Source organism: Anabrus simplex, chromosome 4 (genome assembly GCF_040414725.1).
Source record: "Anabrus simplex isolate iqAnaSimp1 chromosome 4, ASM4041472v1, whole genome shotgun sequence".
In the NCBI taxonomy this organism is placed as follows: domain Eukaryota; kingdom Metazoa; phylum Arthropoda; class Insecta; order Orthoptera; family Tettigoniidae; genus Anabrus; species Anabrus simplex.
Genome location: NC_090268.1, coordinates 414,709,459 through 414,735,295, shown reverse-complemented (window position 1 = coordinate 414,735,295; position 25,837 = coordinate 414,709,459). Strand labels below are relative to the sequence as shown.

Here is a 25,837-nt window from a genome sequence, read left to right as displayed (position 1 = left end):
TCACCAATCACAATTCCTACTACAGTCGCGAACTTTAACTAAGCTTCTCGAATACGCACGTTCGCGAATCTTCCATTTCCAGAATAGTTAGAAAATGCCTTCTAGAACACATAACCAACAAAAGGCAACACACCCTGTTCAAAAATTCCATGTAACAATTTTCTAGATATTTCCAGTAAGTACAGAACTGAAATGTACTATTTACAAATACATATGTTACAAATATTACACTGTACAGGTTAGGTCATTGCAAATAAAACATATTACCACACTTGAAAAATGAAGACTTCAATGAACACTTTCCACTTTCAACTACATTGTTCACCTGTGACAAAACCCATACAAATCGGAATAAAGTGGCAATCAGTTCATTCAGACCTTGTGTATTCACGGATGATATCCACACTATGTTTGTTATTTTTTGAAATCCGATACTGCATGAAGGTTTATGCCTAATTTAAATCTGAAAAAAGTTATTGTATTACTCCAGAGGCCTCTGTGGCGTACGTTTCAGTTTTCTTCTTCAAACAGCATCACCTAACCTAACCTAACCGTACATGTATCATGAAAACATATTTGAAGCACGTAGAGAAATGAATACCTCCTCGCTACTAACGTACATGGGAATAGTCTTTCCGAAATTTAACTAGACATGAGAAAATATAAATTATCGTTTGAAATCAGTGATGCATTCTGCCATATCTTGAGGTGTATCACATTCTTGCTTAATTTCAGGCTGTAGTAAAATGAAACCGTCGTTTTCATCAGCCATTATTTCTAATGAGTTAACAACTGCTATCAACCAGTTTATTTATGCATTTTTTATGAAAATGTGGTATCTTCCTTCATTTAAAATTTTCTTTTACAGAACAGCAGTCGACGAATATTACTAATTGACTCCGACATCACATTAGAATATCAGTGAGAAAGTTTGCAAGTACACACCACTCAAATAGATTTGGTGATGAACTGTGGGATCAACATTTACCAGTTTCCATTTACTATTGAATTATTAATGATCAGCAGTATTAGAACTAACAGTTCTGTGTATATAAATTAATACTTGAAATAGTCTCAATGATGAGCATACTCAAGATGTTAGGACCTAGTTTATTTTCAAATTTAAACATAATTTCATCCCAGTTTTTAATGTCAATTTGTATATATTTGTTTCATTTGTTTTATGTCAATTGTGTGCATGTACATTTGTTTAGTTATTATATGTTTTACATTAAGGCTGAAGTTGGCCAGCCCCAGCTGAAACTAGTCCCTGATTAATGTAGTTTAGAATATTACATATTATAGTATTGAAAGGTGGACCATTACTACATTAATTTAATAATTATATTGTACTTACAATTCAATACGGATCATAATTATGAAGTTTATAACCTATGACAAGTACACATATCGAGAAAACGATACCATAGGTCGCATTTTGTGGCAAATGCTTCAGTTTTCTTAATCAAAGAGTGTCACCTATTCTAACTTAACCGCGTATGTACCATGAAAACATACATCAAGCGCCAGTAGAAAAGTGATAACCTTTTTGCTATAAATTTTTAGATGGGGATAGCCTTATTGAAATTTAACAAGACGCGAAAAAATATAATCTAACCTCTGAAATCAGTGATGCGCTCTACCATATCTTGAGGTGTACCGCATTCCTACTTAACTTCAATGTAGAGTATTAAAATTAAGCGATCTTTTACTTTGCCTTTATTTCTAACGAGTGAACACCTGCTATCGATCACGTTATTTACGTATTTATTTCAAAAACATGTTCTCCTCTTTCATTTCTGATTTTATTTACGGAACGGCAGTTGACAGGTATTACTAATCAACTCCAACATCGCCTTCGAATGTTGACGAGAGAGCTCGCGCGTGCACATAGCAAGAAAACAATACCGTTCTGAAGATGATCAATCGCATTTTGTGGCAAACGTTTCAGTTTTCTTATTCAAACAGCGTTACCTAACCTAAGTTAATCGTACTGTATGTATCATAAAAACAATTCAAGCACCAGTAGAGAAATGATAACCTTCTCGCTATAAATTTACATGATAATAGCCTTTCCGAAATTTAACCAGACGTGAGAAAATATACTACACTAACCTCCGAAATCATTGATGCACTCTGCTATATCTTGACGTGTATCCCAGTCTTACTTAATTGCAGTATTTAGCATTAAATTTAAGTGATCGTTTAATTCATCCTTTATTTTTAACAAGTTAACAACTGCTATAGGACACGTTATTTACAAATTTATTACAAAAAAATGTTATCTTTCATTTCCATTTTTCTTTATGGAACAGCAGTTGACGGGTTTTACTAATCGACTCCAATGTCACCTTCGAATGTTGACAGGAGAGCTTGCTAGTGGACATAGCGAGGAAATGCAATGTAATGGCTGGGTGATTAAATATCGATAACGCAAGAAATTGCGCACACTTAATCGCTCATAATAAGGGATGCGTCAGTGATGAGAGTTCTCGCTGTGACCGAAGGATAATACGCAGTTTAATATAGGAATTTTGGAGGGACAGAAAAATACTGACATTGTGTAACGGTTCAAGTCCCGTTACAAGCATTCATCTGCATTATTATTATTATTATTATTATTATTATTATTATTATTATTATTATTATTATTATTATTATTATTATTATTATTATTGTACCAGGCGGTACACCTCCACGCCGCTAATTCAAATATTGCGCCAGTTGAAACTCCTCTACAGGAGAACGCCTGAACTTTAACCAACTGTACTAATTCAAAGGTTTCTTGGAAGATGTCACTACCGTAAATTCTGAAGTGTTCTGAACTGTGTGTTTGTTTGCTCCATATCAAGAAATTTGAACATTCTCTAACAGATGTCTCTACCAAAACTAATATCGCACTCTGGTGTAAAGGAATGTACCTTCCTGAAGAAATTTTGTATTCATAAGTTTTGTCTTAACTAAATTTTGTTCTGTCAGTTGTAGGTTGGCAATATAATCCTTTCTTTCTGCCTGTTTTGAATGTAGCCAATCAGGAATTTCTGTAATTAATTTTCCACCAATAAGGTGTTTCTTCTTCATCTGGTGTATTAGTTTTTGCTGTTATCCAATGAAATTTTGTGGACGGGTTGTAATCATTCATGAAACGTCGCGAATTTTCCGCGAGGGTATATAAACTGCTGATTTTCTTGTCTCGGGGCCACTTCAGTAACATCTCTCCTTGTGTGATTACGTAGCAGGGGGCGGGAAGCGCCTCTTTCTTCGGGCAGCAGTTCATCTGTAAGGTAATGGCCATTTTATAACTTCATTTCTCACTAGCTCAGCAGTTTAAACCGCGGGGCAGGTTCGAAACCTTTCTAATGTAACCTATCTTTAAAATGTATTAGACATTTGGTAAATTTTGGCTCTTTAACTATAAATTGGGATAGAGAGTGCCTAACCCTCTCGAGCTCCCACTCATATAGTTCTGAGGTGACTACGTTTTCATTTCCGTTTTTCCTCCCTTCGTAATGTAAATAAGTTTTCTTATCGTGTCACCTCCGTAGTATGGGATTAGCCCTTGTGTATGCGGCCTAGTGCCAAGTAGGTTTTAACAGTGTATTAGGAGTGCAAGCTACGCCTCCATTCAACTCAGAATTTTGGGCCATGTAATTGACCTGTTTCTTTACTGAATAGGCCTCAGTAGGTTGGGTATTATTACCCCTGTTCTTGTGTGCCTGGAGGGCAGATTGAAGGTGGAGTTTGGTGTGGCCTTTGAATAGGCTTGAACTTTGAGAGCAGGTTTGCTCTTTCTTAATCGTGGATTTTCTGTGTGCCTCAAGGAGGCTTTACTGGGTAATTGGGAGCAAGTGCTCCTTGGCATGATTGGGGTTTTCTGCCCCTTTGTTGAACTTTGTACTTAGGTAAAGTTGGGCTCATTGCTCAAGGATTGTGAGTCTGGGGCTCGAAGCCCAAATCCAGTAACAGACTGTAATTGTACTTTCTTAATCTGTTGATATGCTACTGGGTGCCTGTTGTACTTATTATTTCTTGATCTTGAAAAGAAAATTTAACCTTTGTTAAATTTTAAATTAACTTTAATTTCGTAGTTGAGACCTATTCCACCCAGCACCTTCTTTCACCTCTGCTGGTCCACCAAAACTCCGTACCAATTATTATTATTATTATTATTATTATTATTATTATTATTATTATTATTATTATTATTATTATTATTATTATTATTATTATTATTATTATTATTATATCTGTCTTCTTCTTATTATTATTGTATCATATCTGTATTGTTCCTTCAGGCTGGCAACCCGTCGGAAGAACATTTGATTGCTTTCAAGTCTTGCAAAAAGTAAAATGCAAGACCGTAACAGGTCACATGGCCCAATACTTGGAAGGAAGATGATGATGATCTGTATTGTTGTTGTTATTATTATTATTATTACTATTATTGTGACTATTAAGTTATATTATTGTTTGATTCAATGCTATAGTCTGATTTTGCTATGTATTAATTAATTAGTACTTGCTTTATTGCAATTAATTTATTGTGTATATATGTGTGTATGTATTAGCATCAAAATCATGTAAAGTGAGACTAACTGCCTAATATCAGATATGGATATGTTTTGTGAAACCTTTTGACATTGCAACATATGGTGCAATACCATTACAGTAACTGTCAAGTCATCGCTCTGTCACTGTATGAATTTAGCGATGACATAATATTTAGGGAATCCCTAGTTTGCCTCAAGCTATTGCAACACAGCCTGTAACACTTTGAGGTGGGTGGGAGTGACATCATTGCTATTTTTGGAGATTATGTAGGTGTGACAACTAGTGTCTATATATACAAGGACTAGTCTTCTATAGAGTCAGTCAAATGGATGGAGCCTTGGTCGATGGATAGTCATTTGGATGGAGATGCCTCAGTCGGTCAATCAGATGGATAGTTCAGTTGCTTGGAAGCCGTTGGCTGGAAGGAGATGAATGGAAAAACTTGCCATGAAGTCAATTGGAGTCAAGTGGAAGGAGATGAATGGGGAACAGTGATATGGATACCTAATCGTCAGTGACCAAATGGATTATATGTTCGGAGTGTGTTTCGTGCATCTGTTCGGTTGAAATCTTGTGTCAGTTAGGTGACAGCCGTATATTGAGTCGTCGTAATGCAGACTAACAGTTATCAGTGGATTTCTTGTAAATTTGATTGTGAAGTGTAAATATAATTTCAAGCCATACTATATCTTGCTTGTGAAACTAAAAGGATACATCGCCAAATTAGGCTTGAGATACCTATAGATGATACCAACTCAAAGGAATACATCGTAATAACACTCGGAATGTTCGAGGTACATTCAAGTGAACAGTGAGGGATAAATTTCTTGTACAACTTTTAAATCTCCAGTCAGTAAGATTTCAAATTTGATGGCTACAGTTTCCTTCAGTTATAATGTCAGAGTTTTATATTATCTTTTGAATTATCGCAGTAAGTCTCACTCGTTTAAGGGGGGACGTGCATAAATTACATGTGCAAATATAATCATTCACCAAATCCACAATTTGTAAGGTACATAACTGAAATTTAATATAGAGGTTAAGAATGGCTAACTGCACCTCTCCACTATTTTTCATAACTTTAGCAAAATAAATTGAAGAGTTTTGCAATTTATAAATTTTATGATGCCGTGTTCAACAAAGGTACCATTTTCTCATACACTTTTCAACAAATTGTCAGGAAAATTTTACAGTGTAACTTTAATATGTATAGAAACAACTCCACAGAAGCATTTTTAAGTACAATGATATTTAATTATGTTTAATTATTTTGTAAACTGTAAAAATATCCATATAAAATCAGTATTATTTCTTGTACATCTCGGCTTACAGGAATGATATTAAGATTTGGCCCTGTGTATATGTTTGTTATATACATAGCAATGGGGATACCAAAAATCATGGCTCTATCTTTTCCAGTTTCTGAGAAAGGTGTACTTTAAAAATGGAAATGGTGATTCTGAGAAAATGCGCTTTAAAGTTGAACTTGCTTTTTCCTTGCGATTCTGTTTATTAAAAGGCTCCAGAACTGTACCCTTACCTTCAAGACTTCTCTTCTGGTTTCTTGTTTTCTACCTCCTTTGCTATACCAGGTCTTCAACTGACTTTTCAGCTGCAGAGGGGCGCTGTAAATCTATATTTCTCAAGAAGTCTTGAGTGAAAATTCCTACCTTAAAGCCCATTCTCTCTAATACCTTCATCCTCACTAAGTTCTTGCCTTTAAATACAAGAACTGTACCATACGTTGTAATTCTGATAACTGTAGCAGATGAAAATGTGTTTTTAGGGCATCGTTTCCATACGAGTCAATGTAAAGATTCATTTGGATTCTGGGTATTGCCATGAACATAATTTTTGAGGAGTGCAGGATCGGCCAGAAGCCTTTAAGTGAGCTTGACAACATCTAGGATACATTTTGGAAGCCTCTGCTTGTGGATGTAGGGGTTATTATCCCTCTGAGCTCATAGATATTTACAGCAGCTAATGTGGCACAGATTACAAGTAGGTTGTTCATCTGTTGACACCATGTGAAAATATGTATCCCATACTGTTCTTACTTTGGACCTAACCTCATTCCTGGTTTGTTTCTCACGTCTTGGGTTCACTAACTTCTGCAAAATCAGTTTATCAGGTCTTTTATACACTCTTTGTGACCATAGCATTATTGAATGATGAAAGAATCGAACACTTGCATAAATTTCCGTCAGTAGCAGAAGGCAAAACAAGAATTTTTTGCTTCTTCATAAACAAAGCAGCTGGTTTGGTATTGTTTCTAAGATGCAGAACACAGTCATAGATGATATATAAAACCAAAGAGCATGTATTACAGCCTTCTAGATGTATCCCGTGCAAGTTTGCTTGAAAGAAATCCATGGAATCGTTCTTCACCGAGCTAGTATTGAAATGATGCTTCAAAAGTGGGTGTGGCAGTAAGGTCTCGTCACGCATTTAATTATTATTTTTCAGGAACTTCGGATGCGATTTCTTCTTTGAAACTTTGGGAACATATTGGCAGTGAGTTCTACTATTAAATAAAAAATAAGTTGAAAATTGACATTTTGGGCCCATTTCACGTCGCCCCTTAAGTCAATTTTTAAAGAATATATTTAGTTTAGTATCAAATTAATTGATTGTTTCATTTCAATAGTAGATCATATAACCTCACATTTTAATGCGGAAACCGAACGCCACTTTCCTTTTCCCAGAACCTATATGTTATGCTGTCCAAGTAAACTTATTACCCCACACCCTCGAGATATTTAAGACTCTCATTCTATTATCGGTACATCTATTTGTAGCTGCCGCCCATCAACTACTGTATGTGTAAGTAATCAGGTAAGTACTAAGTGTGATTACATAGTCCAACGATTGAGCATTTTATTTCATGAATATTTTAATATGTATTTCATTTGAATTCAGTTTCATACTGTAAAATCAGTGAGTGATAGTCACAGTTATAATGGGGTTCTCGATATATCTCGTACGCGCTATAGCGGACTTCTACTGTACTTCTGTATACAGTTCAGATTGGTTTATATGTCAGTCATTTCCGCATAGTTCTGTTTTATATGTTCATGTATGTAGGTCTCGGCAAAATGTAACTTGAAGACACGTTAATTAAACCTTATTTGTGCATAACCATTTATACGTAATTCAGTGTTATACGTATTCATTTTCATTCATATTAATTTATATTGACCTATGCGGCTGAGACCTGGACAGTGATGAGTAGGGAGGACAATAGAATTCAAACCAGCAAAATGAAATACCTAAGAAGTATGATAGGAAACACAAGGAAAGACAGATTGAGAAACAGAGATGTGAGGAAGGAGGTAAGAACAGGAAACTTAAGTGAGAGAATAAGTGTAAACTAAGATGGTTTGGACATTTAAAGACAATGGGGGAGGAAAGAATGCCAAAACGGATGATAGAGATCAAGTTAGAGGAAAAAAAAGTGAGAGGGAGACCTAGAAAAAGGTGGATTGATTCGATAAGGAGGTATGCAAGAATAAGAAACCTGGACTGGGACAAAATGGTAGGAGAGGAATGGTAGAAGGAGAGAGGAAGGTGGAAAAGTATTATAAATGGCCCGACCTGGCAGGAGCTGAATAAGGGGGAAAGGAGGAGGATGATGATATATTAATTTTCATTAAATGCAATTTATTTGTGCGTAACAAGGAAAATAATGTTGCCGACATATGTGTTTTCTGTGATCAAAACACAAGCCAAGTCAGAAATGTGATGCATTGGAGTTGGCTTTGTTGGCAGTGGAACTTAAGCTGTAGATCAAGGGTTATGAACTTCATGTTGTTGGTCCGTATTGAACTAAGATAACATATAAATTGTAAACAGGAGTTTTCCACGTATTCAATACATACTTGTATTTACAATGTTATTTACATTACATTGGACTAGTTTCAACCTTATTCGGGGTCATCATCAGTCATATTTAAACATACACAATATTTGACGAAATCCTAAAACATGTTTCTAAGCAGTAAGAACCTTATGAATATACAATTTACAATATGATGTGTGGTTGAATTAGGCAAGGTGCTATGGCGCTCAAAATGTTGCAAATGAGAGTGAAATATTACGAGTGACAGGTGGGCAATATATTACAAGTGCAATAAACACGCTAAAAAGTCTGGGTATAAAAGTACAAATGAGATGTTCTATGTTGCAGGTCAATTTCAGTTGAATTTTAGACCCATGGTGTATCAGATGGAATTCAGTAGACACTGCGCGTGGTGCTATTAATGGGTGGAACTCTCAGTTCATAGCGGAAACAAATTGGACCTCGCGCGCGCGCGCGTGTGTGTGTGGCTTAGCTGGTAGTGTGCGACTGGTCGCAGTGTCTACTTTCTTCTCAAGAAGAATTCTAAAACTACATATTCAGTCTGCACAATTCCAACAATCAACCATGCAGCCATATCAACATAGCTTGGTTACTTAATACACCAAGTATCAAATTTTCTGCTTAAGCTGATACAGTGTATATGTAATCAACTTTTCACAGATTCTTCTAGAGAGTATCATCTACATATTTGTTACTCAGACATTGTACATACTTGTATACTTTTATTATATGTGTCATGTTATATTGTGTTCATTCTTATTACCATAGCACTCGGTCCACAACCGTTATGTATTACCAGAACCTACTGAATTCCATCTGATACACCATGGGTCTAAAATTCAACTGAAATTGACCTTTTACAATGCTTAGTAAAGCATTGACCTGCAACATAGAACATCTCATTTGTACTTTTATACCCAGACTTTTTAGCGTGTTTATTGCACTTGTAATATATTGCCCACCTGTCACTCGTAATATTTCACTCTCATTTGCAACATTTTGAGCGCCATAGCACCTTGCCTAATTCAACCACACATCATATTGTAAATTGTATATTCATAAGGTTCTTACTGCTTAGAAACATGTTTTAGGAATTCATCAAATATTGTGTATGTTTAAATATGGCTGATGATGACCCCGAGTAGGGTTGAAACTAGTCCCATGTAATGTAAATAACATTGTAAATACAACTATGTACTGAATAGTTGGAAAACTCTCCTGTTTATAATTTATATGGTAAGCTGTAGATGTCGGAGGGATGTGGTGTGGTAGTGTAATGAAGGTCGTGGAAATTGACCATGCAGCTTTTAACAAAAAGAGAAAGATAACAAACAAGCAGACACCTGTTCATGGAATACAGTTGATTTGCACATAACAAGGGTTCAAATAATGCCGTAGACATATGAATTTCCCGATGCTACCAGAATACAGATGAGTTAGAAATGTGACCATTAGAATTAACATCGTTGGTGAGGAGGGGGGCTTCAACTGCAGATATTGGAAGGGTGTGGTGCGATGGTGTATAGGAGGTCATCGAAAGTGACTGCGTGGCATAAAGGTACTGTTGAAAGATTCATGAGACGCATGTTCAAGACATAGGATACCTTTCTGTTTTAACTGTAAGCAGATTATTTAGACGAGACACATTAAAATTACATTGAGAGCTGACATTTGCCATATTGAGTAATAAAAACTGCAGGTCAGTCAGTAGAAATCGTATGTTGCTGTCAGTCAGCCATGGAGAACATAAAGAGGAAAAGTTACACCCTGGATGAGAAAGTAAAATTTATCTGAGAAATGGACAATAATCCACATAAAAATAAATTTGAAATAGCTGAAGATTTAGGAATTGCTTATACCACGCTTTGCACAGTCATTAATAAAACAAACATTATTTTAGACAAATTTGAAAAAATTTTGTACAAAATCAACAATGTTGATTATGTAATAATGTTGAAGGAGTACTGGCACCAAAGAAAACTGAAATCATGTGGAGTTGTGGTACGTTGTCTATAGTTGGCAAAGATCGATTACCAAAAAAAAAAAAGTTTGCAAACCTGATATATTAAAAGAATCATCAGTACAAATTACGTTGTTAACTTATCTCTCTCAAATAACCTGTCTTTAATCTTATTCCTGAAATTAGAGAACAGGACTTCAATAATTATATGACATAATATCTAAATCTGCTTTATAATTCTTAGTTATATGTTAACTCTGCCCTTCACCTTGATTTATGTGATTAAACTCTATTTTAACTGTATATTACAGGCTGAAAATAGAAGAAAGTTAAGGAAGAGAAGCCACACTGAGTGATATATGTGTCTATTATATTCTAGCTTTTCTTTTTCTTTTCATTTTGAGGATGATGTTTAATGTTATTTTTCTTGTACATTTCAGGGAATATACTTAAACCAAATGACATCCTTGCCTGCATGAAATACATTGCACATGACAATGTTCCACCAGCAGAGTATCCTATTGGAGTGCTTACTGCTGGCAACAGAGACAGCTGGGCTCAGACTAGAAAACACCTTGAAAGTATAGGGAATTCTGAAGTATTCAATCTGATTGATTCAAGTTTTTTTAATATATGTCTGGATGATGTTGAACTTAAAGATGATCGAATGTTGATGGTGAGAAACTTCTTGCATGGGGATGGCTGTAATCGGTGAGTTTTTTTTCAGTCAGTTCTTTTTTCTTTCCTTATGAAGAATACTACATATGGGATTATTAGTGATACAGAAACACTTTTAAGTATTGGAAATTAACAAACAAGTGCCAAATCAAGTCAAATATAAATAGAGTGTCACTCAGAGAGAGCAGAATCGACAAAATCCTAGAAGTAGAGAGAATAGCTAGAATATGCATAAATAATTAAAAGAAATTGGTGGATAGTGCCAGAAGAAGTGGTGTACAGAAAACTGAAGCCCATCATAGATACTATACGGAAGAAGATGATCTTTCTCTTTTTTGGGTCACGTTACGAGGACACCAGAAACCAGATACCAAGAAAAATTATAGAGAAACTCTGGAATCTGAAGCAGGAAGTAGGATAGATTAAGGAAATTAGAGAGGATGTGGAAGAACTAGAAATAACTTGGGATGATTTACAAAACAAAACAGAAAATTTAAAGAAACTGTATAACGTAAGAATAAGATTTCAACCAAAAATAGGCAGATGACATAAAATGAAAAAAGGTTATTTACAGATGAGGAATGATAGAAAAGATCAGAACAAATGTAAAGCTACTGGGCAGTTCGTAAAGAAAACTTATCAAAGAAAATGACCAGAAAATTATTGATTGAAATCGTCCAATGAGGCCGTAAAAGCAGCAGCAGCAGCAGAGGAGGAGGAGGAGGAGGAAGAAGAAGGAAAAGGCAAAGTAGAAAAAGAAGAGTGAAAGAGAGAGAAAGACAAGAAATGGAACACCTAATAGGACAAGCACAGTGACCGGTCAGTTGACACTTGTTTGTTGCTTTCCAGTAGTTATATTATCCCATTGGAATCCTTTTGTGTTTGTCCTGTGTTCCAAATCTGTTACCACCTGTACTTATGTTTCTTCCCTCTTTCTGTACAGGTTGTTTAAAAAATACACAGCATAATTTCAGAATTGGATTCCTCACATACAGAGAAGGGCAAAAAGTATATATAAATACAGCCCGGAAATGCATACTTTTTTGGCCTCCACGATCACCTGATCCTGTTGGACTTCTTGGTGTGACTTTAAGCAAAGTCTTTGGTGTACGTGACTGTTGTGGAGGATGAAGCAACACTTCATGGCAGAATTGTGAGGTCCTTTCAAACAGTACGTACAACACCAAACATATTCAAGTGTGTTCATAACTCGATGCAACGTCGAACATAAGCCTGTAGTATGGCAGAAGATGAGCTGATACCTCTTGTAAGGGTAATGATCCGAATACATCAGTACATGCAAGGTAGCCCATGACAGTCTTGATATCTCGAAAAGTATGCGTTTCCGGACCCATGTTTATATAGACCTTTTTCATTCTCTGTATTTGAGGAATCCAACCTTGAAATTATGCCATGTATTTTTGAAACACTCTGTATTTATCCTGCTTTCCCATACTTCTTGCATAAAAACTGAATATCTATCAAGATGGTCCCCCAATGATTGTTGATGCTAGCCCTCGTGATTAAGCTCAGAAGCAGAAATGAGCTTGTTAGGGGCTGAGAAGAGGTGGATATCAAGGAAGTTGGGAAGACTTGGGAGTAAGGAGATGAGATGCCCAACTAAGTGGTATGTTTTGAGCTGTCAGTAGAGAGGTGGCTTTAGTAGGCAAATAAACTTGAGTGGAGCTTTTAAAAGCAGGGAAGATCATAATATGAAAATAAAGTTGGAATTTGATTGGACAAATTGGGGTAAGTATTCATTTATAGGATGAGGAGTAAACCAAATCCTATGGCACAAGAGCTCTGAAGGGCAGGGCCTACCAAGCGACCGCTGCTCAGCCCAGAGGCCTGCAGATTATAAGGCGTCGTGTGGTCAGCACAACAAATCCTCTTGGCCGTTATTCTTGGCTTCCTAGACTGGGGCCGCCATCTCACAGTCAGATAGCTCCTCAGTTGTAATCACGTCGGTTTAGTGGATCTTGAATCAGCCCTCAGATCCAGGTAAAAATCCCTGACCTGGCCAGGAATTGAACCCGGGTACTCTGGGTAAAAGGCAGGCATGCTACCCCTATACCGCGGGGTCGGCAGATGATGAGTAAGGTTTGAAATAATTTGTCAAGGTAAATGTTTGATAAATTTCTAAGTAATTTGAAAATGTTTAAGAAAGCCTTAAGTGCAAATCAATGATTGATTGATTAATTAATTAGGAGAGAACCTATTTCTTCAAAGATGGCAAGTTTGTGAAGATGCCCCTAGTCCTTTTGTGTTTTCATGTTTGTACTTGCCTCCTTGTTCTGTTGCTCCCTCTTCACACAGTAACCTGTCATTGTATTTGTCCTATTATGTGCTCCTTTTCTTGTTCCCCCCTCCCCTCCCTCCCCCTCCCCTCTCTCTCTCTCTCTCTCTCTCTATATATATATATATATGACCCGTTGCGTAGAAGGGGACTCAAACTTGGCAATGGAAATTTTACAGCATAGCTGAACAAAAGTGTCTGTGGTGTTAAAGTTACATTTCTGTGCGTTAACTTCTTGTGCTACGTATGGGTCTTCTTAACAAACTAAGTTACGCTGCAGTTCGAGTCTTTGCCACTCGATGTCATGAAAGCTTTGTACAGTCGGTAAGACAATTAGTGATAGCTGTAACTGCATTTTTCTCACAATACAATTTTCTTAATAGCAACATTCAATAATGAATATTTTCTGAAGTATTGCATGTAGAAGCAAGTACTCTTTTCTTTAAATGATCAGTATCTTTATGCCTATTTTAGAACCACAAAATCTGAAATCTCTTTGAAAAAGAATGAATTTAGGTTCCTTTCCATGCAACAGGGCATATATATGTGTGTGTGATGTATGTATGAATACTTTCAAATTTCCTAAGGATCTTCTTGACTATTTGACCTTCAAGTAGGCATCATTTCATGGTAATAATGGATATTAATATGGAATAAAGATGAGTCAATGAAACTTAAAGAACTAATGTACAAGAGATATTACTTACGTATATGACATATGCAGCAGAAACCTGGACAATGACTCCGAGAAATGAGAGTAGAGTTCAGGCAGCTAAAATGAAATTCCTAAGGAGTATGGTACAGAAGACAAGGAGGGATAGAGTGAGAAATGAAGACATATGAAAAGAGTTAAATGTGCAAAAACTAAATGACAAGCTGGAACAGAACAGATTGAGGTGGTTTGGACATGCCAGGTGGATGAAAGAAGAAAGACTGCCGAGAATGCAGTCTTTTGAGGGATAAGAATTTCACATTGGCCCGTATTGAACTGAGATTACTTTAAAATTGAATGTATTTTATGGTTTCACCTTTTCAATACAAATTATTTTGTAATGTGATTTACATTACAAGTTGTTTACACATGGTGCTAGATTCGACTCCAGATCTGGATCATCATCAGTCGATAACACAAATAGTGCAAGGTAATAAAAATCACAAAACCAATGTACAAACACACAACATGAAACATGGAAGAAATAAAATGCTTAGTTAACAAGATAAGCTTGCCTGTGATGTAAGTCAAATTGATGTTAAAACTTTTGAACTTACGTATAATACAATAGAATGGAGCATTTAAAAGTCATAAAAATGTTTGTAGATATTTATCTTGGTGCGAAGAGAATTGAAATCAGTCACCAGCATGATGAATGTAAAGGCTTGCAGTTCTGCAACAGATATAAATACACTTAACATTCAATGATGTCTTTGAAATTTATGTTGAAGTGCTGGCGAAGTTTTCATGAGAAGGTCAGAATGTTTTAAAAAATAGTTGGTGTGAGTTCCCAGTTCATAGCTTATAAATCTCATATTTTGTCTTGTATTGGCTCAACACAACTAAGGTTAAGTTATAAGGAGATTCCCACCTTCCAATACTTGTCAATTTCTATGTAATGGTTTTATTAATTACACGATATAATCCAGCTTAATCTCTAGGACATGTTTCGTTCCGATTATGGAACATCTTCAGCTAAAAGATTTGACAAAATGGGCTTTTAACTGATTTTATCATCATAACTATCACATGTATTTTAATTGTCTTGCCATTTTGTCAAATCTTTTATCTGAAGATGTTCCATAATCGGAACAAAACATGTCCTAGCGATTAAGCTGGATTGTATCATGTAAATAATAAAACCATTATATAGAAATTCACAAGTATTGGAAGGTGGGAATCTCCTTATAACTTAACCTTAGTTCCCAGTTCATTGCGGAACCATAGTTGACCTGATAAATGAGAGCCAAAATTAGTGCTAAGAAAATTTAAAGGCAAGGGAACGACAGAAAAAATACAGGGTGGCGCACGAATAGTTGACACATTTGAAAAGAAAATATAAAATGCAACTTATATACTATGTTGTTCAAATTTTGTGCACACCTTCCCTGTTTCATGGAAAAAACTGTAGAGGTGACACTGCTGCCTTGTCTCCGAATGCCTGAATTCCAGTGAGCTTTCTACCATGGCCAACCACGGCCGACTATCCGTTCAGCAGCGCGCCAAGACAGTAATCTTTTATTGCAAATCGAAAAGTGTTATGGTGTCACAAATAAAATTTCGAACTGAATTTCAGGTGGACACCACCAAGGAACACCATCCTTCGCTTATACAGAAACTTTGAAGAACAAGGCAGTGTGAAGGAAGAAAAGCGACCACGTGCACCAGCAGTTCGGTTTCCTGAAAACATCGCTGCACTGAGGGTCGCCATGCAGCCCACACCAGTCAACACGGCGAACTTCAAGAGAAAGTGGAATATTGCACTGTTCAGTTCAAAGAATGTTACACGGTTACCTTCAATTGTACACGTACAAAATGACTGTTCTACACAGTCTAACAGATCTTCACAGGCAGAAGAGATTGCAGTACGCATTATGGACTCAAGGTAAAGATCAAGTACTGTTTAACACTTGGCTCTCTGATGAAGCCTATTTTCAACTCACGAGGGCAGTTAATAAAGAAAATGTGCGATTTTGGGCTACAGAAAAACCAGACAAGACCTCAAAGCCGCATGGAAATGCGTGCTCAGTTTGTGCTGCTCTGCATTGAAATTCATGAAGACCTGTGCCGTAAAGTCGTCAGAAACATGCGTACTCATCTCGAAGAGGTTGTTGGTAGCAGTGGAGGCCAGATTGAACATGTGATATAGTGAAGAGCATTTCCAGGGTACAAGCTACCTGTGTCTAAAATTTCATTAGTGTTCGGTGAAAAATAAAGTTGTTATTCTAAAAGTAAATGTGTCAACTATTCGTGCGCCACCCTGTAAATATATGACTCACCTTGCACAGCGAAATAAAAAGCTTGACATGCAGTGAGGAACTGAACTTGGAGATGTGTACGAGGGAAGATAGTAAGAGCGGCAGGGTGAGGAGAGAGGAAAAGGGTGGGGTGGGGAGAGGGGAGGAGGCAATCTTAACGCAGGGCTGAGGGGTGAGGCAGTAGGGGTAAATGATGCGGAAAGATACTGTGCACGGAATGAAAGATCGAACACTGGTTTGCTGGCTTAAAATTTGTAAAAAATGATAATGAGAAAGTCAAATAGAATATTTGGTTTCTCTAAAATATCATTAAGGTTAAAGTTGAAGTACTGGTCCAGATGTACGAAACATTTTTCGGTTATATTGAGGAGAGGTCCTTTGTTTATTATTTCAAGCATTTCCATGTCTTGTTCTATGTTAGTAAAACTGTGTTTGTAATCATACATGTGTTGTCCTACCTTCGAGAACCTGTTGTATCTCAAGATACTGACGTGTTCTAAGTATCTAATAATGAAACTTATCCCGGTGTGCTCCACATACGAAGAACTGCAATTGTTGCATTTAAATCTATAAACACCTGATTTTGAAAAACCATTAGACTTGTTCACTGAAGTAGAGTTGTGTAGGATTTCAACATTCCTATTGTTGGTTCTAATAGCTATTAGAACTAATAGAAAAACTAAATAATTTTGACATCCAACCCAATCATTCTGTCCACTCGTTTGACATCATGAACATGTACCCCAGCATACAGACCACAAAATTATTCCCTCTCATCGAAAATACCTTAAATAAACACAGTCACTTAAGCAAACTAGAAATCCAGAACTTCATTTCTATTCCAAATTTGGTTGTTATTAATAATATTTTTACTTTCATGAAGACAACAAGACGGTTTAGCAATGGGTTCACCGGCCTCAGGCATCTTAGTGGAGAATTATCTGTATTTTTTAGAATACACTAAAATCGGCAATAATAATTTTGCGAATATCGTCTTTTGGGCCAGATATGTTGATATGGATGAAGGATTTACTAACGCAGCTTCCACTCTTCTCGATCTCAATAACATTGACCCTCACATCAAGTTTACTCTCGAATCTGAAATTAACAAAACAATAAATTTCTTAGATTTGACCATAAACAGACACCCAACCTCTTTATCCTACAAGATTTTCAGAAAACCCACGCAAACAGCGCCTACTATTCGCCAAGACTCTTTGCATCCGCAAGTATATAAACGTGCAACTTACAGTAGCCTAGTTTATCGTGCCTTCAAGATACCGATGTCCAAGAAAGATTTAAATAACAAATTTAACATTATTCGTGCAATTGCTAAATTCAACGGTTGCAGTAATTCTTTCATAGAATGGATAATTAACATATTTATACACCACCCTAAGACCACACTCTCTCTCTCTCATTCTCCTCAACCTGATGGTTGGTGGGTAGCAAGACTGTCCTCGTCCAACGACCTTCTATCCTGAGCCAGCTGCTTGATTAGTTGATATGGACGTCGCCCTTTAATGCCATCGAGGAACCCTGCTCTAGGTCGTCCTCTTCTAGTCTTTCCTTCCAGTTTCCCTTCAAGCAGTGTGGTGCACCATGATGAATGCCGGAGTAAATGACCTATCCAACTACATCTTCTTATTGCGATCATTTTCTCTAGACTGATGGTTTCTTCAGCTCTCTTGAGAACTTCTTCATATGTTAGCCTGTGAGTCCAGGGAATTCGTAACATTCGACACCAGCACCACATTTCAAATGCGTTTATTCTTTTCTTATCAGCCTTTAATAGAGTCCAGGTTTCAGAGCCATAGGTCGCAATGCTCCAAATGAACCACTTAATGAAATGCTTTCTTACTGGTAGTGATATTGCCTTGGAGGTCAATAGGCTTCTTTTTTTATTGAAAGCTTCTTTAGCCTGGGCTATTCGAGAACGGACGTCCTTTTCACACCTCCCATCAGATGTAATGATGCTTCCCAAATAACTGAACTGATTTACTTGAGTCAATTTTTCTCCTTCCAGCCAAACATTAACATCCTGTTTACCATCCGGAGTACATTTCATTATCTTGGTTTTTGTTTTGTTAACCTTCATATTACATTTTAGTTTTAGTAGATCATTCAGTTTCTTTAGTGAGGTCTCTATCTCTTTCTCATTTTCAGCTATGAGGGCCCTTGTTTGCTAATACGAGGATGTCCATGTCTTACTCAACATAATGGAAAATTACTACATACACCTAGACCAATACTTTAATGCCAGTCACAATCTCAATGAAATCTCAGAGAAACCCAACATACTCTTCGATCTATTTATCACTTTCCTCAGAAACAATAATACAGCCAACCTAAACTCAATCCTAAATTTAATCAAAGGTACTCTTCCAAGACAATTACACTTTCTCCTGCACCCTTCAGCCCCACCTTAAGCCCTCTTCCTAAGCCATATATAATTTTATATATGTCATTTCAATACAAGAACTTACTGATTTCCATGATTATAATTTTTACAACACCCCATTTATACTTTATTCTTTGTTAAAAACCTCTTAGTATGTATATTCCTTGTATTATTAACTATTACCATAATAACATCTCATTTCACTTGTTATTCTTTAAAATAACATTTTCTTAGGATTTCGCCAAAAGTGATCTTTGCTCCAATACGGCTGATGATGACCCCTAGATGGGTCAAAACTAGTACCGTGTAATTTATAATTTTGTGAATATATTTTAGTATTGAAAAGGTGGAAACGTTTACGTTGTTATTATTATTACTTATATATTATTCTCAGTTCAATACGGACCAAAAACATGAAATTCATAACCATTAATAAATAGGACTGACTCGATTCACTGGATCTATCCATGGATGGGTTGCACGGTTTAAACAGAGACACCATCTTGGTTCACAGGCAATAACAAAATGTGTAACCACTAAAGCCTGGAATACAGATGGTGACGTGAAGGAACAATGTGATGAGTTTTGCAACGAGGTAATGTCCGTAATGAATACCATGGAAAATATACAGATTTATAATACCGATCAAAGTGGTATACGAAAAGAACTTCACTCATCGCGAGAGGGAGCAAGCTTCCAAACACAACGCTACACGATCTCCACAACAACAACAATAACAGCAATATCTACAACACGAATACAGACAAGAGAGGTGTCGCTACCAACAGCTCCTTTAATCAAAATTTTTAAAACTCAAGACTTTGCAGTCTGTCACAAAACTTACTGAAATCAACGGTTGAATCACAATAGTACTTGAAAAATTTTTAAGACAAGGGTTTTCACCACGAATTAACATGACATATATCAGCCAAATAGAATATTATGGAAGATCACTTTATGCAACTAAATTAACATTGACATAGAAGTGCAAGAACTATAAGGAAGCTTAAAGAAGGAACTCCACACAACACGAACTCTCAAAATTTTAACAAGTGTTTTAACATACATGTACCTTATATTTTAGTGTGTTTAAACCTATCAAGTGTTTTATACTGTGCTTTATGTATTTTAATGTTTAATGTGCTCAATATGTCTAATGTATACTCAATAAGTTTTAGTTTACTGTAGCCTTCACTGCCACATTGATCATAGATACTATTTTAACCCCACATAGACAAAACATTACTACAGTATATTTTATTTTTAACCCCATTAGACATCCGGATGATCTAATCATGTGACGTATGTCTAATGGCTACAATATTGTAATATACCAGCTGATGATGACCGTGGAGGGCCGAAACCGGTACTGACATAAATCCGTTTATAATAAATAATAAAGTATTGGTAGGTGGAACACATTTCTTGTCTGTATTTTAAAAAAAAATCGACAGCCTGTTTCCAGTCATTCGAACGGGTCAGAAATGGAATGAATGAAGCCCCCATCTAGCGGCGAGGATAGGAATTGTGCCGGTTGCCGAAGCCTGTCGCACTCCTATGGGGCAATGATTCATGAATGACAGATGAAATGAAATAATATTGGAGAGTGTTGCTGGAATGAATTATGACAGTGAAAACCGGAGTACCCGGAAAAAAACCTGTCCCGCCTCCGCTTTGTCCAGCACAAATTTCACATGGAGTGACCGGGATTTGAACCACAGAATCCAGCGATGAGAGGCCGGCGCGCTGCCGCCTGAGCCACGGAGGCTCTCTCTTGTCTGTATACGGATAACATTTGTCGTAAACTCTTGGAAAGTCTTCATACTCCTCTGAGATCTGGTTTGAAACTGTGTCTGGTATGCCTTTTGGAGGTGGTGATCTCCATATTGTTCATTGAAGTGGGCTAGCAGCGCAGTATAGTTGCTCTGACTGCCTTCTGGTAACGTCTGTAGGATAATGAGGGCATCCCCTCTCGAGCCACAACAACGGCTGTAGGTTTGTCCGCTTCCAGCTAGCAGAACAGGCCGCCTCGAACAGCCACAAGTACATTTCCGTCAAACATTGATGGCGTCACTTTGGTCGAACTCAATACCGCAGACAATGGCCTCTCCCCGTAGGTCCTGTCCTGTACAGTATCACATAGCTGGGTAACTTCTCTCTGTGGGTCTTGCAAATAACATTGAATTTTTGATCATCCGTAGCTATTTTGCCATCAGTCGTCCCTATCTTTTAATCAATTTTAACATTGTTTTCCATTGATCTGTGTTCATTACTTCTTATTCCGACTGTAGATATCTCCAAGAATATTAAGTAAAGATCAGGACTAAGATGTCGCTCATTGCTTTTAAAACCTGTTAAGAATAGTTTGTATGTGTATGTTCAGTCCGCAGCCTGAAGGTGGTTAGATCCTCAACAGCTCTGCCATTAGCTCTCATAGATGGCCTGGGCATCACTGAAGAGGCGTACTAGGAAAATGAGGAGTGAGGTAGTTTCCCATTGCTTTCCTTACTGAGCCTCAAGTTGCTATTACATATCAGTCTGCCAAGCCCACTGAAATGCATGCACCAACCGACTCTATGAGCAACATTTTCACACCATTCATAGCAGGGACTGGCTGCATAAGGAATGGCATTACTAGCATCGCTCATACCTCAGGCACTTTCATATTTTCAAAGCCCCATCCAGTATGAAAACCAGGTATCAAGTTAATATTTAAAAAGTAGATAGAAAGACAATGTTATACATGTAGAAGAAGACTAAGGAACAGATTTTCATGCCGTAAAAGATTTCAGCGAGAAGGAAGTATCATCTGGCTCCACAACACCTATATTTAAAGAGCAGTATGAACATAAGGCCCTCCTCTCCCTGCACTAAAACACTGAAGATTTTTGGCAATGCAAGGATGGGAAAGGACTAAGATTGGGAGGACAGTTGCTGTGGCCTGGTGTGAAAGTGGGAAATCACGGGAAACCATCTTTGAGACTGCTGATGGTGGGATTTGAACCCACCCTTTCTCGAATGCAAGCTCACAACTATGCAACCGTAACTGCACGGCCAACTGTAGCGTTGGCATGGCCTTTAAAACCCTTACCAGTTATACAGCCCTCTCAGCAAAACTTACTAGAACATCTTTAGCAGCATGTGAATTTGAATGCAATAGAAATCCACTTCCTAATGATGATGAAATGCGAGTTATTTTTCGTTGCTCTAATCTTCTGTGTCTTTTTTTGTCTGTACATGGGTAATGTCTTTATTGCAGGTCATCTTGCTTTGATGTTAACTCTCTTGTAACTTTTTTTTTTTTCTTCCCCAGGTGGTTTGATAAATCCTTCTCTTTGTTGTTTTCAAAGGATGGTATTACAGCTATAAACTTTGAACATTCCTGGGGAGATGGAGTTGCAGTACTACGGTACTTACAAGATGTATTCAAAGATAGTTCCAAGAAGCCTTATATTCATCCGGACACACAACCATCCAATATTGATGCAAGCAAACATGTTCAAAGATTAGGTAAGAGGAAAATGAGTTGTTAATGGTGATAAAAATTAAACAGATTCCTTTTTATTTTTCATACTTTCTTGATTAGGAGGGTTCCTTAACCCTTTCCAGCCCGCATTTTCACTCCGTTTATCCCCAGGTTTCAACCTATTATTTAGCAAAAACTGAAACAGACCGTATTGTTTCAGAAAAAGTTAAGTAGAGTAACAACTATTGGTCACAATGAATTCAAATTTTCAATAACATTAGAAAATATACCACCACATCCATTTCTCTGTTTATTTAGTCATAATGTGTTCCCCCCCCCCTCCTCATGATACTCGACACCCGACAGTCTGCATTTGTCACATTCCCATGTTGTCTGAATCCCTCAAAACCAATAATCACTTGATTTTGGAAGTGGAATGATGCCCATGTATATAAGATTTTATTCCATCTGGGCAAGGGTCTTCCCATTCTGTTTTATCTTACCGAAATGCGACTGTTTGAAGGCTGCATTGTAATATGCGCAATAGGCTATGTCACTGAATAGTTTTTCTCCTCCTAACATAGGTAAAAACAATCTCTTTCCCCTAATACTCTTTCCGAATTATGCGCAGGTTCAACATCATCCATTTAATCATTCGGAGTAACGAAACGTGATATTTTTGTTACCTGAATTGCCGTGGCATCGCCATCAGGTCCGATTTATCGATATTCGTTTTCATTCATATCACTGTTATCACTAAAATTATCTTCGTTGATACATTATTCACTCATTAAAAATTCACCTGCTCCCCTACTCAAGGATTCTGTGTTACTTTTTTCGCCCATATTCAGCTCAGTTTCAATACACGCGATATTCAATCCCGTCATGTTTACGGACGAAACAGATGACCCGCGCTTGCGGAAGTTCAAGACCGTTGCCTAGGCATCGTGAAAACAGATTATCTCTCTTCCTTTATTCCCTAAGACTTGTAGATTGCACTGCGTATTCATAAATGCCTTATAAATACTTCTCTGATGAGAAAAATAAAAAAACTATCGCACAGATCGCAGACGAATGCAGATAATGCAGCCGGGTGCTTTCGGGCGCTAAGGACCGGAAGGCTAAATGAACAGACGGGCGCTTTCGGGCGCTAAGGGCCGGAAAGGGTTAATCAACATAGAAATTTGAAGAAAATTCAATTTGAATGGTATCAAGTTGTAAATATGAACAGGGTGCACACAATGTTGTGAGATTGAAAATAAAACTGCAGTGTGAAAAAGGACCATAACTGGAAATTGATGGTATACGTATGGTTCTACTGAATGAATGCCAGTGAAAGTGACTGATGTTCTGAGAGCTATCCTTCGTATACAAATAGCTTCATAGTATAAGTATAGGAAAGGAACAAACAATGGTCAAAAGAAGTCATATACAGTAGAACCTCGATAATTCGAAATCGGTTAATTCAAAATCCCGCTTGATTCAAAGAAGCTCTTTTTACATGTAATTGAAGCTCTTGTTCCGGGAAACATGTGGTACGGTTTTGCATGTTATTTAAATTGTTTAATTTGAAATACATATAATTCGTAATTCGAAGAACAATGTCTGTCCCATTACTGAAATTCAACCTTTTAATTCAAAACTGCCTTTACATTTAAAAAACATACTATTTTACAGATTCATTTAAATTCAAAATTTATCCGCGTCATGATAGAACGCGTCTTCCGGAACGTGCAGTGGTAGCTTTCCGTACTTTCATTCACTTTGATATGTCTACAGTGTGCTTCATATTTTCTAAGTTCAAGTAAAATCATAATTCTTTTGTGTTCAGTGTTTTAAGAAACGCCACAATATCACTTAGCAGGCAGTGTGCGGAGATGCAGAATCTGCGAACACTGGTGATGCCGACAGTTGGTGAAAAAGTGTGGCTCATATAATCAATTCGCATCTGCACCGAACAATATTGTTGTTGCCGATGAAACTTTTTTTAATGCCGAGCCTAAACGGACTTACAGTCTTAAAGGAGAGAAGTGCCTGCAGGAAAATCGTACAAGAGTGGGGAGGTTGGGGAGGTTATTGTACTTTATTGCAATGCACACGGAAGCGAAACATCTTCCCCTCATCATAGGAAAGTTTGATAAGTCACGATGTTTTAAGGGCGTCGGGCACTTTCCATGCAAGTACGAGGCATCTAATAATGCAAACAGTACAATAAAACAAAAAATAAAGCTTTTGCACAAGGGAACCAGCATTTGCCGTTGTCTTTGAATCGTGTGTTTTTTACTTTCACTGCGTGAGGTTGTATTTGCCAGTGATTTATCCAAGTGCATTATTTGAATAATTTAAATGTATAATTTCCATGGCATTTGAAAGGTTTAAACTGTGAATCAAGGTGACTGCATGCATTAATGGGTCTTGGAATATTTTTTAACGTAGCAAGGGTTGGCATTTCTGTATTAGGAGAGAAGTGCCATGGCAGGAAATCGTACAAGGATAGTCACTGTACTGTATTGTCAAGACCAACTACAATACCTCAGACCTTAACCGACGTATTGAAATGCCCACAGTGGTGACATTTGGAGTGCTACAGTAGCATGTGTTTGTTTACATTTGTTAAGTCACGTTGTTACCGAATATTTACAATTCCAATGGTAAGGTGATTGTCCTCATATTCTTCTCAGAATTTGTTTTCTTTATATTTTCAATTACCTGTGGGTATGCTTATAGTTGAATTAGATGGGTCGATGTGCTGTGTGCCTGGATGTAAGTCCAATTATAAAGCAAAATCTTCAGTGCTCAGATTTTCAAAAGACCGCGTATTAAGGTAAATTGGTTACGTACATTCATAGGGAAAACTTCGAAGCAAGTGATAGTAGTGTTGTGTGCATTAATCATTTGATATCAAATGTGTTGTTAGGGAAGATATTATACCTATAATAGGTGTTTATCCAGTTCGGGTGCCATGCAAACTTCTGAGGTTACCTAATGATGCCTATCCTAGCATTTCCCCAATCAGCCAACGTACATACCTATAAAATGAAATGAGTCCCGAAATTATCCAAAAAATTGTGACTCAGAGTTACGACTGAGATATGAAACATTTCTAAACGGGTACAAGAATGATGTAAATGAATTTCTTTGGTGTTTTACAATGGAGGTACGTAAACGAAATCTAACCCCATTTCTCGTGAGTTGAAATTAAGTGGATTGTGGCAAGTTGAAATTTTGTTCGAGAAATGCATTTGTTAATTTGTTATTCATTGACATCTATTTATCTTATTTGCTGTCCAGAATTTCATACGTAAAATATTTTCATAGTGTGTGTGTTTCTCAATCTGGGCTTTTAACTGATTTTATCATCATAACTATCACATGTATTTTAATTGTCTTGCCATTTTGTCAAATCTTTTAGCTGAAGATGTTCCATAATCGTAACAAAACATGTCCTAGAGATTAAGCTGGATTATATCATGTAAATAATAAAACCATTATATAGAAATTGACAAGTATTGGAAGGTGGGATCTCCTTATAACTTAACCTTAGTTCCCAGTTCATTGCGGAACCATAATTGACCTGATAAATGAGAGCCAAAATTAGTGCTAAGGAACATGTTAATGCGTTGAAATATGGCAGATTCTCGTCATTGGGTTCTCAT

The 25,837-nt window shown here is 37.0% G+C and overlaps 1 protein-coding gene across 4 annotated transcripts in view; it reads left to right on the top strand.

The window, feature by feature from the left end:
• The window catches only part of CPT2 (Carnitine palmitoyltransferase 2), a 118,053-nt gene that overhangs the window by 42,122 nt on the left and 50,094 nt on the right, over nt 1–25,837 (top strand). For all 4 annotated transcript variants that reach the window (XM_067145874.2, XM_067145873.2, XM_067145875.2 and 1 more), the window contains exons 7-8: nt 10,811–11,081; nt 22,029–22,225. In XM_067145874.2, coding sequence (XP_067001975.1) covers nt 10,811–11,081; nt 22,029–22,225 — 468 coding nt within the window. The remainder of the gene's footprint in view (nt 1–10,810; nt 11,082–22,028; nt 22,226–25,837) is intronic.